General features: G+C 32.2%; 1 protein-coding gene across 4 annotated transcripts in view; it reads left to right on the top strand.

The window, feature by feature from the left end:
* LOC106104478 (FH1/FH2 domain-containing protein 3) overlaps positions 1–16,233 on the top strand; it is a 37,770-nt gene that overhangs the window by 13,312 nt on the left and 8,225 nt on the right. For all 4 annotated transcript variants that reach the window (XR_001225675.1, XM_013284539.1, XM_013284540.1 and 1 more), the window contains exons 2-3: positions 7,238–7,536; positions 12,500–12,609. Coding sequence is in view for 3 of the 4 variants with exons in the window: in XM_013284539.1 (XP_013139993.1) it covers positions 7,309–7,536; positions 12,500–12,609 (338 nt within the window). In the remaining variant the exon portion in view is untranslated. The remainder of the gene's footprint in view (positions 1–7,237; positions 7,537–12,499; positions 12,610–16,233) is intronic.

The raw sequence follows: 16,233 nt of genomic DNA, 5'->3' as shown, positions 1-16,233 counted from the left end.
ACGAACACCTATCTCGTGGGCGTAAAAAGTCTGCTGACCTTGAACTTTACCGCGGCGTACAAAGTCTGCCCGTGCGAACGCACGCTTAACTGCTTTTATTTCGACTGTAAAATTAAGTTCTATGTTTACTTCAATAGTATCTTGCTTTTTATTTTTTTTTATTAAGGTGCTAAATAAACGATTTCTATTATAAATTTTACCTCTATATACTGTCATGGCCAATCTCGTTAGCTTACATCAGTCTTACGAGACACGAATCCTCTTTGCAATTGTTTACGTTAACATTTATTTATAGAAATAACACTTACATACTCTATAGTGTGTGTATTCAAGCCTGTCATGTTTTGATTTCCGAAGTTTTAAAAATTCTTACGTTAAGATATTGATAATTAAAAATCTATTTTAACGCAATTGTGAATAAGAGTAATACACGAGAATGTATTTGGATCGAAAGGAAAAATAATATCATTACAAAATTTTCGCCTTTGACTTTGTCCGCGCAGTATTTAAAAAAATTAATAAAGACTCGAATATAATTGAGACCCGATAAGTGGTTTTGGAAATATTATAAATTCATCCATCAACTTTCCCATTTGTATTATTGTAGGATTAGGTCATTTTTCTAGCTTAATTCACAATAGGTATGTGTTTTTTGTATAAAATTACTTTAAAAAGCGAACAAAGATTACGTTGTAAATAACCTGGGAGCTATTAAAAGACAAAATGGGAAACTGCAGATGGCTCTAAAAGCAAACATTCGCCACAAGTATTTATATATGCAAAATCTTTATGTATAGGGGTCAAAGTTGAAGATGAAATGTTCCGCTTACCGGCAACATCCCCATAAAGAACAATAATATATTCAGTTTGTTAATTAAGAATGACAGAGAAAGTTTAACGAACAGAGACTGACCGCTGTTACAGAATAACAAATCAACACGTGTTCTAGTAATATGAAATGGAAAAATTTTGCACGACCAATGAATGTCATCGAGATATGACGTCAGCTCACCCAAAGCGGCAATCTAATGGTACGCGGTTATCTAACAACGGAAGTGGCAGGTTCGACGCCACCGTGCGCCGAACTGCAAACTGTCGAAAGTGCGATCCTGCGCGTATCGTGAACAGGTTTGCCATAATAATGACTGCATAGATATTTACAACGAGCGCTTTGACTAAACTATCGCACAATCGTTGTGCGATTTTCGATTGTTTCGAAGCTCATTCAACTGCTTACATAATTTAAAATCTAGTAGTGAGCGCATAGCTCATAGGAATCAAAGCGAAACTAAATAGTACGATAGTTTAGTTACAGACATTAATATTCTGTAAGTATAGTGAGAGACTTTTATTTACCAACCATCTAGGTAAATTTGACGCAATCCAATTAGGTTGAAAACTTGATACAGCAACTAGCTATTGCTCGCGAATTCGTCCGCGTGTAATTAAAAAATAATAAAAAACAAAACTATACTACTCACAAATAAATGACCTTTCTAATGGTGAAAGAATTTATAAAATCGACCCAGTGGTTTTTGAATTATTTCAATATACACAAAAATACAAATCTTTCCTCTTTATATTGTTATTACTGGATTATAGCACTTATTGTGTCTACTGTAAATATCCTAATTGCGGTGACCTTATACCTGGTTCATCTGCTTCAGTCCGTCTTTTTGCTCTAAGCATAAACAAATGCACATCAACTCACACAACTAGATAATGACGCGGACAAAAACCGAGAATCACATCAATTGTAAATCAATAGAGATTATTAGCTACAAACAGCTTTTTATCAATTACTTAAATTACTGTTGCTCAATGTTGATGTCAGATCTATAAGTAAGATGATCGTATATCTATTTCTTCGCGGCTTCGCACGTAATCCTTTATTTTTATCGCTGCATTGTTGATACCGCACATAATAATTTGTATTTTTTAATCAAAAACATATGCGATAAATTCCACGTAGATATAAACGAAGAGAGATACTTCTTGCATTGTAATTTTCCGCTAGCACGATTACTTCCTTCTAATTGTTATTGTAAACTACAATTTCTGACCTCTGAAATTTGCTATCTTATTTACTATACATTTTTATTTATTAATGTCAAAACATAATACAAAGTACCACGAACCGTAGCATTTATGATTTACTCGGAATCTCTTCTTAACGGTTGTGCAGATGTAATAAGAAATGATTGTACTAAATTTGGAGATAATCGGATTTGCAGTTTTCAAGAAATGTTGACGAGCAAGTCAGTGACTGATAAGAAGCTATTTTTTTTAAATAGTCTACGTAGAGTATTTGAATTATGAAAAATCTTTTTGCCGGATTAATTGAAGGCAATGTTTTTTCTCGCGTATGTATGTCCTAAAGGGATTCCTAGGCCTACAGTTATTCGGTTTTATTGATTTTTTTATATGTAACTTAGTTGACGCTCGTCTAAATTAAGATAGTTCGTTGAATCCAGAACAGCGTGTACTAGTGACCTTTTCCGACGGAAGTTACGTGTATAAATAGTTACCCTCATTTGAATTGGTTCGAATAAAATCAAAGATTAAAACATTTATTTTATACCAACAATAGTTTTATAAAATTAATTGTTAATAACATCAAAAAAAATACCAGAGAATTAACATAGAATCGTTAAAGTTGTCAGTATATTTCTATCTTCACTTCACGTTGAAAACTCACCACACGAGACTTTCTATAGAAAAAACACTTATCTTTGTTCTATCATGAATCAATCGATAATATTTTTTTTATTCTTCAAACTGTAGTAAAAACTAGATTGAGTTCATAAAAGTTGCAAGACATTGCAACGTCTGGAAAGTCGGTGCTCAACTTTCTGCACTCTATTTCTGTAGCGTTATACAAATATCTGCTTTCTATGATCAATGTTAACATTGTTTTATTTTATAACAAACATCCACCCATCCAAACTTTTGAATTTATAACATTAATAAGAACAAATTATAAATGAGAAAGTTTAGATGGATGTTTGTTAGAGTTTGTAGCCTAAACGGCTTAACGGATTACGATGAAATTAGGTACAGATGGAGATGAAAGTCTGGAAGAACATATAGGCTACTCAATTTTGTTTTTTTTTTAATTCCACACGGCCGGAGTCGAGAGCTAGTTTAATAATATATCCTTTGTAAGGCCACGTACCAATCAAAATTTCAATTTTTTGAAAAAGGATTTATAAATTTAAGAATTCTGCAAAAAGAACTGCAATCATCATTTGAAGTCATCATGAAGATGACTTAAAAATATATAGTAAAACACTCGAAATTTAATATCTACAAAAGCAGTTCACTTAAGAAAAAAGTTCACATACTATTTTCTACTAATTTTACATACGTTTAGTTATATGTTATCATCAGATGTAAGTCTGGCGTCCCTAAACGATGATTCATCTTACATAACGCGTTTATATATCTTTATGTCTTACAATATTTATTTGCACAATATTATAGACATTTGTGAATTCAGATGCATCATAAAAGTTGAATACAAAATAAATAAAATTATGTCACATGTGCCAAATTCTAAAACATCGACGTGATAAAAACATTTCAGAATAAGCAATTAAAATATCTTGCAACTAGTTATGGTTACAAAGCGTGGAGGTAACTAACAATAAAAAATATTAGTGTGAAGTAATATCACGATATATGTGCATATTAGCATAATTATAATGCTGATTATAATCATTTTGCACTTAATGACGTAAATAGATGAGTATCGAAAACCGCGGGAAGCACGGAACCGCGCACAGATAAGATATTACTAAAATTTATTCTGAGGCCATGGATTTCGCATATTTCACAACACGCTCGGGGCAAGGAATTACGTAATTTTGTTAAAATTAGAATAGACTACAATGTAACAACCGGGGACGCTGTCCCTTGCAGTAGGGCAGCGGGGCAGCCATAAATAAAAAACAAAAATTGCAAATAAATCACACAACGTAGTAATCGATACAATAAATAATAGTTTTAAATGTTTTTAACTAGAAAGAAGATAATACAATACTATGCTAGTAACCTTTCTCGGTTTATGGGGAACATGAAACATACTACCGTAAGCCGTGTTTTTGGTTAAATAAACTTTTGGTCTATTTAGTACGCAAGAGACATTTTAAAATGCAACGTCGGCACAATTATGTAGTTGACAGACGTGGGAGGTTCGTGATCCTCCACACGACCGGGGTCGCAGGAGTTCAAGTGCTGGCACCAAGTCGCCATCACGAACTGACTTATGCTAGTTATACACGAGGGACTGTGAATCAATGCTGTACAGTCCGGAACTTTTGTTTGGATTAGCAAACAGTTGGCGTGTACATTGGCAGTATCAGATACCCTGACTGTTTTGCCCTGGTGTGAAACTAGCATTACGGGCGTGGTACGACTTCCAAATGATACAGACACTAAGTTATCCGTACCTTAGCCTATATCGATACAGTAAATATGGCAACTGATGAAAATTACGTAAGCTAACTTAGTACATCATCAATTTGACTTCTGAAAAACAATGAGTTTATTTTGTGAAATATTTTTTTTTGCATGAAAACTCTTTGGTAATCAGATAGATTCATTTCCAACCAATATGAGTATATTAACAAGAAATTCGTCAAAAATATTATTGTATGTCTTGAGTGTTATAGAAACGTGTTCATGTGTAACATCTTCTATAGTACATACCTTTCCTTACCACAATTATTTGATTTGTATCCAGCTTCATAGGTATACCATGTTATGTCTACACACCACAATGTACGGGTTTAATCCCGTGCGTTTTAATACGTAACGTAATTACTAACACAATAAGTATGTTATGTAAACTATGAGATTAGATAATCATGTATTTATAAGATTAGTAGGTTCAAGGACTTAATTGTGCGACATATTGACGTAGGTAGGTTTTTTATTAAGGTCTCTTTACACACATCGGTGGACGCATCCCAAGTTGACATCTGTAAAAACGTTAGCATATGTAGAAGGGGTTACAAGTAGGCTATCTAATTTTTTTTTAATAAAACTTAACAAAAGATCTATTATTATATTCTCCGTGTTCCCAATCTTAGATGTAATGAATCGTAGCAACGAGAGACAGTCGGGCGAGCATCATTTAGGTCATTCACCCCGCAGACATTTCCCGATCGGAAACTCCGGAATGCTACTGCTTGCAACTTTGTGGTGGATCATTTTTCAAACCCCCCACCACCACATTCAATGTTAAACGTCCCCAGTGTGCATTAAATTTCTTTCCATATTAACATTTAGATTGTACAAAACTCGTATCCTATCGTAAGGTCCATAGCTTTTAAATTGAAGAAATTAACTGACATTTTTAACTATTGCTAATAACATAAATGCGAAAGTTTAGATGGATGTTTGATAGTGTTTGTAGCCTAAACTGCTGAATACATCTCGATGAAATTTGGTATAGATGTAAAGGATAGTCTGGTAGACCGCATAGGCTTTTTGCTTTTTTTTTTTTTAATTCCTCGCGAACGGTTTCGCGGGTGAAAACTAGTTATTCATTATTAGGTGGATCATGTTTTCGCGAACATTCTTAATTGAAAACGTCCAGAGGTAAGTAGTAACAGGCACACTATTATGTTAAACTTTATTAATAGTGTTAATAATCGAATTCGTATCAGATTTAGTAACTATAGCCTATAAGTTTAATAGGGCGTTGTAATTATTTTCAAGCTGTGAACACTTATAACGTAATATTTAATATGCTACTTTACAAATGGACGTCAAAATGTCGTAACGTTTGGACCGTTAGCCTTTTATTTAAAACCTATTGTCCGATGCACACAACCACGATGTTCTCAAGGCCCTCGAACACTCGACGTTTAATATTAGACTTATCTATTGTTTGAATGTGAGAAAGTATTTGTTCAGATATTAAAGCATATCAATACATTTAAGTGTAAGATTTGTGTAGAAATTAAATAAATATTATGATCAGTTTTACAACACGAAAAAATTGAAAATTTAAAGATTCCGGACCAATAATACCAGTACGTTGAGAATATCTAATTGAGCAATTTCAATTTATAAGAGAATTAAAAGTTGAATATCGATTGTGTTATTTTTGACACTTATGTAACTTATATTAGTCACTAAAATGAATATTAATATAAAAGAAATCGGTAAAAAACTCTAACTTCTCCTCAATAATATTTATTAAAAATATTATATTACTCTCGTCTTATAATTTAATAAAAAATAAGGAAGCAAAACCGCTATCAGAGGATGCGTTAACGTCTACAAAAACTTGATCAACACTCTTACATTATAAATTATATTCTATCTACAGCTTATAATAATTACATCCTATATAAAGTATTTAATTTTTTTTAATAAATAATCTATAATACAAACTACATTGTTCTAGTATTTTTAAGAAGACAAAGGAATCAAAAAATCTTTAACAAATTGTCGTAATTTGAATTATAAATTGTTTCAACATCAATACAATTAACATTGTAATATATTCTCATTATCATTTTTTGATATCACTGCAATATGCAGTCTTCTAAGAAACTGACAAGACAAGGTTGACAATTTCTTGATACAATATGAGCAAACGTTAACAAATTTTGAAATCGTTTAATGAGCTAAGAAGCTGATTGTTGTAAATCTTATCTGAATGTTATAAGAAGATATGTATTTTAATCGGTTGTACAAAAAAACATATCACATGTGACCTCATAAACGAAAGTTATGGACATCCTGTTTAGGTCGTAGTAAAAAGTGAGGTAAAGAACATTTTTAGCACAATGTTTTAGCTTGATTTTTTCCAACCAACGTCAAAAAATGTGTCAACGTTTTTTTATCTAATGATTTCTGCTTACAGGTTTTTAAAAATACGTTTTTTTTCTTCGATACTTAAATTGCAAATATAAACATTTTTTTAACATCCATCGGAAGAGTATACCAACAAAGTTTGAATGTAAAGCAATTGCATTAGTTCCACCTTTGTTGCAATGTTCATAATAATCAATCAAAGAGATATTTGCTACGCGATTATCAAACGGCGTGATGGTGCACAGCACTTTACACTAGTCTAAAATCAGTTCGCGGCTGAAACACACATCTACTACGAAAAACAAAAACCGGCTCCGCAATTATAAACCGTTTCAAAACGATAAGGTTTGCAACCTCTGCATTTATCGTAAAATAAAATAAATTTCAATTTTCTTTGTATGTTTAGTGGTACAATGTGATATACATTATAGTAAAACTATTATTCATTATAAAAACTGTGATAAAAGTGTTAAAAAAATGATCGAATTGGTAAAAGTGAAGGATAATTTACGTGTAAATGGGACTGTAAGGGATATTGGTGCGGAAACGTTTGTATGCAGGGTCCAATATCTGAACGATTTGGACCCATTTACAGAATACAATGTACGGGAACCAACAAGACCTTTGTATCATACGTTTAATACTACAATACCGCTGTCGTATCAAATTGCGGCCGTACATCGGTTACTACAAGCACCACATCGGGTAAGTTTTAACCCTTCTTTTTATTACAAATAAATTAGTAATATAGGAGTGTATGTATGCAATATCGGAAAAAAATTACATTTCGTAAACAATTAACTTCGGATTTTCGTTACTAATAACGAAATTTTTTTTTGTATATGAATTTTTTGTCTGTCTATTTATCTGTTTGTTCGCAAGCTACTTTTTATGGGTAAATTCAAAATAAACTTGAAAGTTTCGTACTCTAAACTCGGAATTCAATTTCGCTAATTTTACTAATATTAAAAATGCGAAAGTAGTTAGATGGATGTTAGAGTTTGTAGCATAAACTGCTAAACGGATCTCGATGAAATTTGGCATAGATGTACATAGTCTGGAAGAACACATAGGCTGCTTACTTTTAATTTTTAATTACCCGCATTCGGAGTCGCGGGCGAAAACTAGTACATTCATAAATTACAAAATACAATACAACTATTGAACTTTGAACAAATGCAAATGCAACCATTTCAGAATAATTGGTGGTAAACTTAATGCCACAAATTTGTTTTATCTTTAGTGTATCTTTAGTGAATAAAATTAACACTAAGGGAACGTTTGAGTAAGCAGTAAGTGATACTAATTGTGACAATAGTTTTCTATTTTTAACATCGTATCGAATACATTTATAATATTCATTATATGTAAATTAAGTACAGGTTTGTTTTTTGTTTTTTTTTTGCGAAAGAGTGAAATGTTTTTTATCTCTGGGTTTTAAATAGATTTAAAGGTTATCTTATTTTCGTTGCAAGACGTATAAAATGTTTACATATGTTTTATATACTTGTTTGTATATAATACTGCATTAATGTAGGTGTAAATAACGCGGCTAATGTAGCTTACTCACCGTGGCATTTGGCTAAAATTATCTGCGCCAAATATCTGTTATGAACACAGGTGAGCATTATCCATTTCTCTTACCGGGCTAAGAGAAATGTGCAATAGATATCTAATAATAGTTAGACCTTTTACACTATTAATAAAAATTGTTAGCTTTTTTAGGCAAAAGATGTCACCACTTGACTTGTACCTATATCATTATTATTTACAACGAGCTGTTGCCCGCGACTTAGTCCGCGTGGTATTAGAAAACATACGAACTATGTATATAAATAACAAAAAGCTACGTATCCCTCGGGAACCGGACACTTCGGGGATGAAGCTTATCCCATGTATACTCCAGACTTTGTTTTACATCTGTGCCAAATTTCAATAAGATATGTTGAACCGTTGCAGAATCATCGAGTAAACATTAAAAAAACTAAATTAATGAATCCCAGGGGAACTGTAACTTATCCCGGGATAAAAAGTAGCCTATGTGTTCTTCCAGACTATGCTCTAAACCTGTGCCAAATTTCATGGAGATCCGTTCAGCCGTTTAGGCTACAAGCGCTAAGAATCATCCATCCATCCATCTAAACTTTTGCATTTATAATATTAGTAAGAAGTAAGATTTTCTTGCCGTCTACTGAATGTTATCTAAACCCTACTTGGTATTAAACAAATATTTTAGTTCTAGCGGTCCAGTATTAGTCTATCCCGCCACAGCTAGCTACTTTATATAAAAAATCAATAATGCGTTCATTGCATCTGATAGTTTATCTTATCTCTGTCGTCATATTGTTTATACAGTGTTAACCAAACAAATGTTATTTTAAATCGACCGAGCTTGCCATTTGAAACACTAATGAAGATTAAGGTATACTGTTGTAAATAGTTAATCCATCTATATCTATCTTACTTCTTACTAATATTATAAATGCGATACTTATTTTAATATTATAAATGCGAAAGTTTAGATGGATGGATAGATAGATGGATGGATGGATGTTTGTTAGCGTTTGTAGGCTAAACGGCTGAACGGATCTCCATGAAATTTGGCACAGGTTTAGAGCATAGTCTGGAAGAACACATAGGCTACTTATTATCCCTGGAATAGTTACGGTTCCCATGGGATTCATTAATTTAGTTTTTTCATGTTTACTCGATCATTCTGCAACGGTTAAACATATCTTATTGAAATTTGGCACAGATATAAAACAAAGTCTGGAGTACACATGGGATAAGCTTCATCCCCGAGAAATGTTCGGTTCCCGAGGGATACGTAGCTTTTTGTAATTTTTATAGTTTGTATGTTTTCTAATACCACGCAGACGAAGTCGCGGGCAACAGCTCGTACTAATATAATAAAGCGTAAACACACACTACTTCGTGGCATGATATGTCAGCAATCACATCTTTCAGAATAATACTTTCTTTAATAAAAAGCCGACGACACGCTTTAGGCTCTATATTTTCAATTTATTAAACTTAGGGAGTAAATAAATTGGAAATATACCTTCATGTTGGAAAAGGACCTTAAACTACAAGCTACCAACATTAAGGAAGCAAAATTATTATGGTAACGGTAATTTTGACTTTTTCAATTGAGAATTTTACAAATGTAAACTATTAACTAGTGTACCCTTTACTGTGATTTTTACAAAAAATCAAAACTTTATTTTTATATATTTTCGTGCTCTTTTTTGTTTTCTCATTTGAATATTATCAGTCAACGGTAAAATGTAAACTGCCTAACATTATTATAAAATCGGTTGTAGGTGCCTAATGCATAACCTTGGTGTTCAATTTGAAACGGGTCGTAAATTGATCATAGATTCAGGGATAAATGAAAAAAAAAGTGATTTTTCAAAATAGTCTATTGTGTAAGAAAAGACTGATGTACCGATCACAAACAATAGACTACTTTCAGAGTTATAGATGGGGTAGGATTCTCTCTTTTTTCCCACACGGCGTAATCATATGCACAAATCGTTCAGGTTACAGGATGCAGATGGCCCGCTTTTGAGTCTAATGATATGCCTTAACGGAAGCATTTTTATAAATGAACATGCAAATAATATTAAAGACATAATAATTTCTTTGCAAACATGTCTTATAAAAATACTGTCATCGGTGTGTGTTTTTTTTTAGAGAGAGAGTTGGACTATATAACTTTATACATAAGTAAGTATTGCTCGCGACTTTGTCCACGTAAATTAAAAAAATTCTAGCCTATATCACTCAGTGATAGCGTAGGTTTTAATGGTGGATTTTTTTTTTAAATCGACCCGGTAGTTTTTGAGTTATTATACATACAAAAATACAAATCTTTCCTCTTTTAATATAAATGTGTTTCTAAGATACATCATAATGTTAAGCAATTAGGAACCTTTTCAGTACTTATAGTTGATGCCAGACATTATTGGGTTAGTCATTATTTTAAGTTTGTATGCGACCTCGTACTGTCATTGACTTGACGACCGTTTTTTCACATGAGATTAGTAATTTAAAAATCAGTCGTAACCTTTATTGGTACCGGAAATTAGTTTACGCACGCGAACTGAATGAATATTTGATAATTTAGACATTATTAAAAGTAATAATAGTAGTAAAGATTACTATTAATAAATCCTAGTTTAGATGATCTTTGCATACCTTCTGAAATATGAATACAATTAAAAAAGGTTTCTTTAAGATTTACATATTATTGTTAAACTACTATTTTAGCAATTAACTTGTTATGGAATATACTTATTTAGCGTTTATTTATAGTTGTTTCCGCGTAATTTTATAAACTATAAATAAAATAAGATTTTTTGAGAAGGTAAATCATTTGTTAGAGCGTATCTCAATAAGTGATTAATTATTTTTTTAACAGAAAAGCAACTTTAAAATCGACAGTCAAACATTTAAAAAGTCAACACACTTCTGTATTTAAGTGTATTGAAATAAGTTTTTTTATTACGTTCGTTGTGCTCGTACTTTGGGAAAACTTCAAGGTAATCATTTAGTCACAATTTTTTAGTTCCTCGCGGTTGAAGTCGCTGGAAAAAGCTAGTTACTAATATAAATTAAAAACAAGCAAGTATTTCCATATATAAAGACCATGTTTGTTTTCGTGTTGCTCATCGTGTTTCGATTGCCAAGACACTTGTATCGACACATTTGTTTTTCGACACATTTTAATAGTAACATTATAATGTTTATTTATCTTGAGATTTGGGAAGCTGCCTCATACATTCTATTTAAAACCTCGTATGTATTCACCTCACGTGAACGTGTACAAATTGTTAGCAGAAATGCACGTAAATACACTCGCTCCGAATAACTTCGATCCGCGAATTTAGTTTAAAATTGACTATTTTGTTTTTAATTAAATTCTTGTTCTACATAGACTCTCACTATCGAACTTTATACAAAAACATACTCCAATTTACGTTTTATGTGAGATTTTCAAATGGAACGGTAAATGTTTACCACACCTGTATTTTCTCACATATTACATTTTTATTTCAACATCCTAATTCTTTGTTGTGAATATGTTATCTGAAATCTTTAAATTCGAAACATAATTTTACATTATAAATAGTTAACAGCTATTGGAAACACTATTTCTAAACTTTGTTCCAGTTTCCCACAATACCCTTTGCCCAATAACTAGGATCTACGATGGCACAGTGCCAACACACACAGGTGCTTGTGTAAACATATGGAACATTAGTGATCACAACTGAGAACTTATTTTAAACATTACGCGTGTTTTTCAGAGTGAATTACAAAAAATAATTAGTTTGAACAAAACGACATTTCGGTTACCTTTTATCTAAAAACCCTGCAACTCAATAAGTAACATTAGATTTTCTCATTATTTCAATTAAACGAGAAATGTTGAATTAAAAAATTGTATGCATTTTCTATGCAATTGTATTTCAACTTGTATTTAGCGCCATCTACTTGTTAAACAATCACTCTAATGGAATAGAAATAGAATCATCTTAAATCCGTTGACCATTAGATGGCGCTTTTATACATTTTTATTCCGAAAAACTACCGCAATTATATTGAAAAAGTTTTGTAATTTACAACAGACTTTATTGTAAATATCATTTTGTTTTTTTTGCAGCTTGACGACGTTACTCTTCAGGTGTTTAAGGACGGCGACTATGGAGCATATCTCGATTTAGATTCGACACTCGGCGAACAAGATGAAGAACTCGAGGGACTTCAAGACAAGTAATTTTTTTTTCTTTGTATGTCATTACGCTTAATATCACACTCAAAATCGTTAATTAGTATGACTCTATAGTAAGGAGCGCCCTTAGTGACCTTTTTAATGTTTATTGGTAAAAGATATTCCACATAGAACAGTTTAGTTTGAGTATTTTTTGATACTTTTCTCACTTTTTCTGAGACATGTTTTATAAGATAAAATAAACGATAGTTAGAATAATGATAATTAGCTACAATATTTTAGCAATGTGATTCAAGGAGTACTGAATTTACTTGCAAGACTTTTTAATTTGACATGCATTGAGTAACAGTCAGTTCGAGGAATAATCGTATGACGTACCTACTTGTGATTTTGTAGATTCGATTATCATGATTTTTCGAATTGATTAATACTTTTGTAATATCGAGAGTCAATCTTAATATGCAATACTTTGACGTAACGAATATATGATATAGATTTATATTAAAAAAGTATTAACTGCCCGTAATAAAATAAACTAGGTATATAAAACTTAGACATTTGAGGTTGTTTTTTTTTTATAATAATAAAGATTCTTTTTTGTATAATCATTGATTACAGGATCAATATCGCTTTGGCTCCTTAACTAGGAAATCCTGTGTCAATTCAATGCCTTCCCTTTCACGTAAATTTAACAACAAAAAGAATATTAGATTAAGTAGAAAAAAAACTCTCGTTGATTCAAAGAAAATTAGAGCCTTCGCCCCAACTAGGGGGGAACCAGAGACCGGGATAGTGCCGCCTATTATCAATATTTTTTTAGATATTACGACAAAGAAAATCCACGATGAATATTTAAACGTTCCAGTAGATTTTAGATTTATAGCTATAAGTCCACGATCTAGGCTAGGTGTAGTAGGGCCACCATCATTGTGATCTCATTAGTAGTTATCGGCATATCTATTTTACATTTGTGTAGCTTCAAGGGGGGGCAGATGACCTCTACCTCCCCCTACTTCAGCGATTCCCATGTGCATATGTACATGTAACATTAGGAGGACATGTTAAGGGATCCCCAGCAATTGTAACCATCCTGCTATTATGTCGTTACGTCGATACTTTATACGCACTCCATATATTTCTATGCAAACTTTATAACATACTAGCTTCGGCCCGCGACTCCAACCGCGCGAAATTTAAATAAAAAAACAAAAGTGAGTAGCCTATGTGTTCTTCTGGACTATACTATAACATCTATTCCAAATCTTATCGAGATCAATAGTCTAAGAAACATCCATCCATCTAAGCTTTTAAATTTATAATATTAGGAAGATTATTAATATTGGACGAATATTTAGGCATAAATTTGAACTGTAAAGAGAACCATAGTTAAACATAGTCTCCTAGGCAAAAAAGGCATCCAAGGATGAACCAAAGATCGTCGCTACTTCATCCTTCTGGTATTTACGATTAAATTGAGTTTATACATGAGTTAATAAATAATACTGCCTTATTATACAAAATATCTTTTAGGAAAAATGTCTAAATTAAGAAACAAAACTGTCCACATTGAGTGAAATATGTGGCTACACACGTATATTTATTATGATTGACAGACGTGTTTGTGTTGGGGAGTTTAGAGGTCGGGGCCGGCGCAATAGACTGCACACTTACATATACCAATACCAATATGCACATATCTTTTATATTCCGATTTTGATTCTGTTTTTTTATTCGCACATCTAGATTACATTCTAATAAACTAAATAGTTACTATATAAATATTTTCATTCCTTTCATCATAAGCTTAGCACACGTCACAATTGAGGGTTTCAGAACACACGGCAAGATGGCCTAGTAAGGGTTGGTTGAATTCAAACTTTTGAATCGCCGATACGTGCAAATTGAATCACGTTTTCCTACACCGTAAGAACACATAAAAACTTTAAAAACACATTGGTGTATGTCGGGATTCGAACACAGGACCTGTAAATTATAAATCAATTCACCTCTGAACCACCGACGCTTTTTCTTTACCTGATTCTAAATATGTAAAAAATACAAAGAATAAAACTTCGTCTATGGTTATCGTCGTCGTTCTATTTGCAATTTTAACCAAAATAGTTCGATGACCGAATCTACTTAATGTATTTATTTAGATTATTTCTACACATCTAACCGGGTAAATTTGAATTGGGCTAAAATATATACACAGTGAAACATTTTAGTCTAATTCTCCTTATACGTGCCCGAAACATAAAGATTATCTCAGTTACAACAATAAGCGGTATTTCCTTAATTTTTATTAATAAAATCATACGGTATTAATATTAAATCCAGCTGTTGTACATTCTCGAAAGACGTTACTCTATATTTATGAAAAAAGTTTTGTTTTACTTTCACAATTATTTAAACACTAGCTGTTGCTCGCGACTTTGCCCGCGTAAAAAATAAAAAAAAAACAGTTAATATTAGTCTATGTTACTCACATAAATTACCTTCCTAATGGTGAAAGAATTATTGAAATCGGCCCATTAGTTTTTATGTGAATCGAATACATGCAAAAATCCAAAAAACACACTTTCCTCTTTACAATATTAATATAGATTAACATTACTTATCCAGTATCAATAATAATTTTGGGATTTGAATTACGACCATCTGATTATCCATAAAACAGTAAACATGTAAGAACATTGGATATTTGACTACGACATAGTCCCTGAGAAAAATAGGTTACATTTTGTATGAATAATTCGACAGTGGAAATCTACAGTGAGATTTCACAATTACAAAACGACAAGCTACATCAATAGTAAGAAATAATCAAAACATTTTCATTTCTCCAATGGCGTGGAAAGTATAGAAAACTATACTATTATCAAGCGAAACCGTGAGTGTTCGTCATCCGTAGTTTTTTCCCATCTATTTACAATCAGTTAAATGTCTTGCAAAAAAGCAAGCGATATTCATAGAATTTAGTACCGCTATAGAACAAAACATATCGACGAATTGAGTACCTCCTTCTTTTGGGAAGTCGGTCAAAAAACAGACAAGATGAAATTATTTTACATTTTTAGACTAGGCTATTCTATTAGCTGTCATTTTTCTTACAAAGGGACTGCACACTACTTCCATCTATTATTTTTTATTAGCTGTCTTTTTTTAATTAATTTCCGTATGCACTAACCTAGATTTCATAATCTTACTATCATACTTCATATTAATATTATAAATGCGAATGTTTAGATGGGTAGATGGGTGTTTGTTAGAGTTTGTAGCCTAAACGGCTAAATGGATTTAGATGAAATTTGGCATAGATATGAGGATAGCCTGGAAGAACGCATAGGGTAATCACTTTTATTTTTTTCAATTCCAAGCGGACGGAATCGCTGGCGAAAGCTAGTTAACAAAAACATTTAGTCCTAATCCCCGAGAAACTTGTGTTGTTACGAAAAATTGTGAAACACGAAAACCTTTTATTAATGTAATTATTAACTGAAATTTTCAATTCGAACCTTGGTTTCGATTTAGGAATAGATTCGGAACTGAATAATTCATGCGTTTCGATAGGTAAGCAAGAAAAGTCGTTCGATGCTTACAGAAGCGCAGTTCGAAATCAAACGCGATACGATGTGCAAGTAACTTAGTGATCGAGACAAGTGTGA

Source organism: Papilio polytes, unplaced genomic scaffold (genome assembly GCF_000836215.1).
Source record: "Papilio polytes unplaced genomic scaffold, Ppol_1.0 DF823621.1, whole genome shotgun sequence".
Taxonomy (NCBI): Eukaryota; Metazoa; Arthropoda; class Insecta; order Lepidoptera; family Papilionidae; genus Papilio; species Papilio polytes.
The sequence above is the reverse complement of the archived record's forward strand: the minus strand, read 5'-3'. Positions and strand labels throughout refer to the sequence as shown.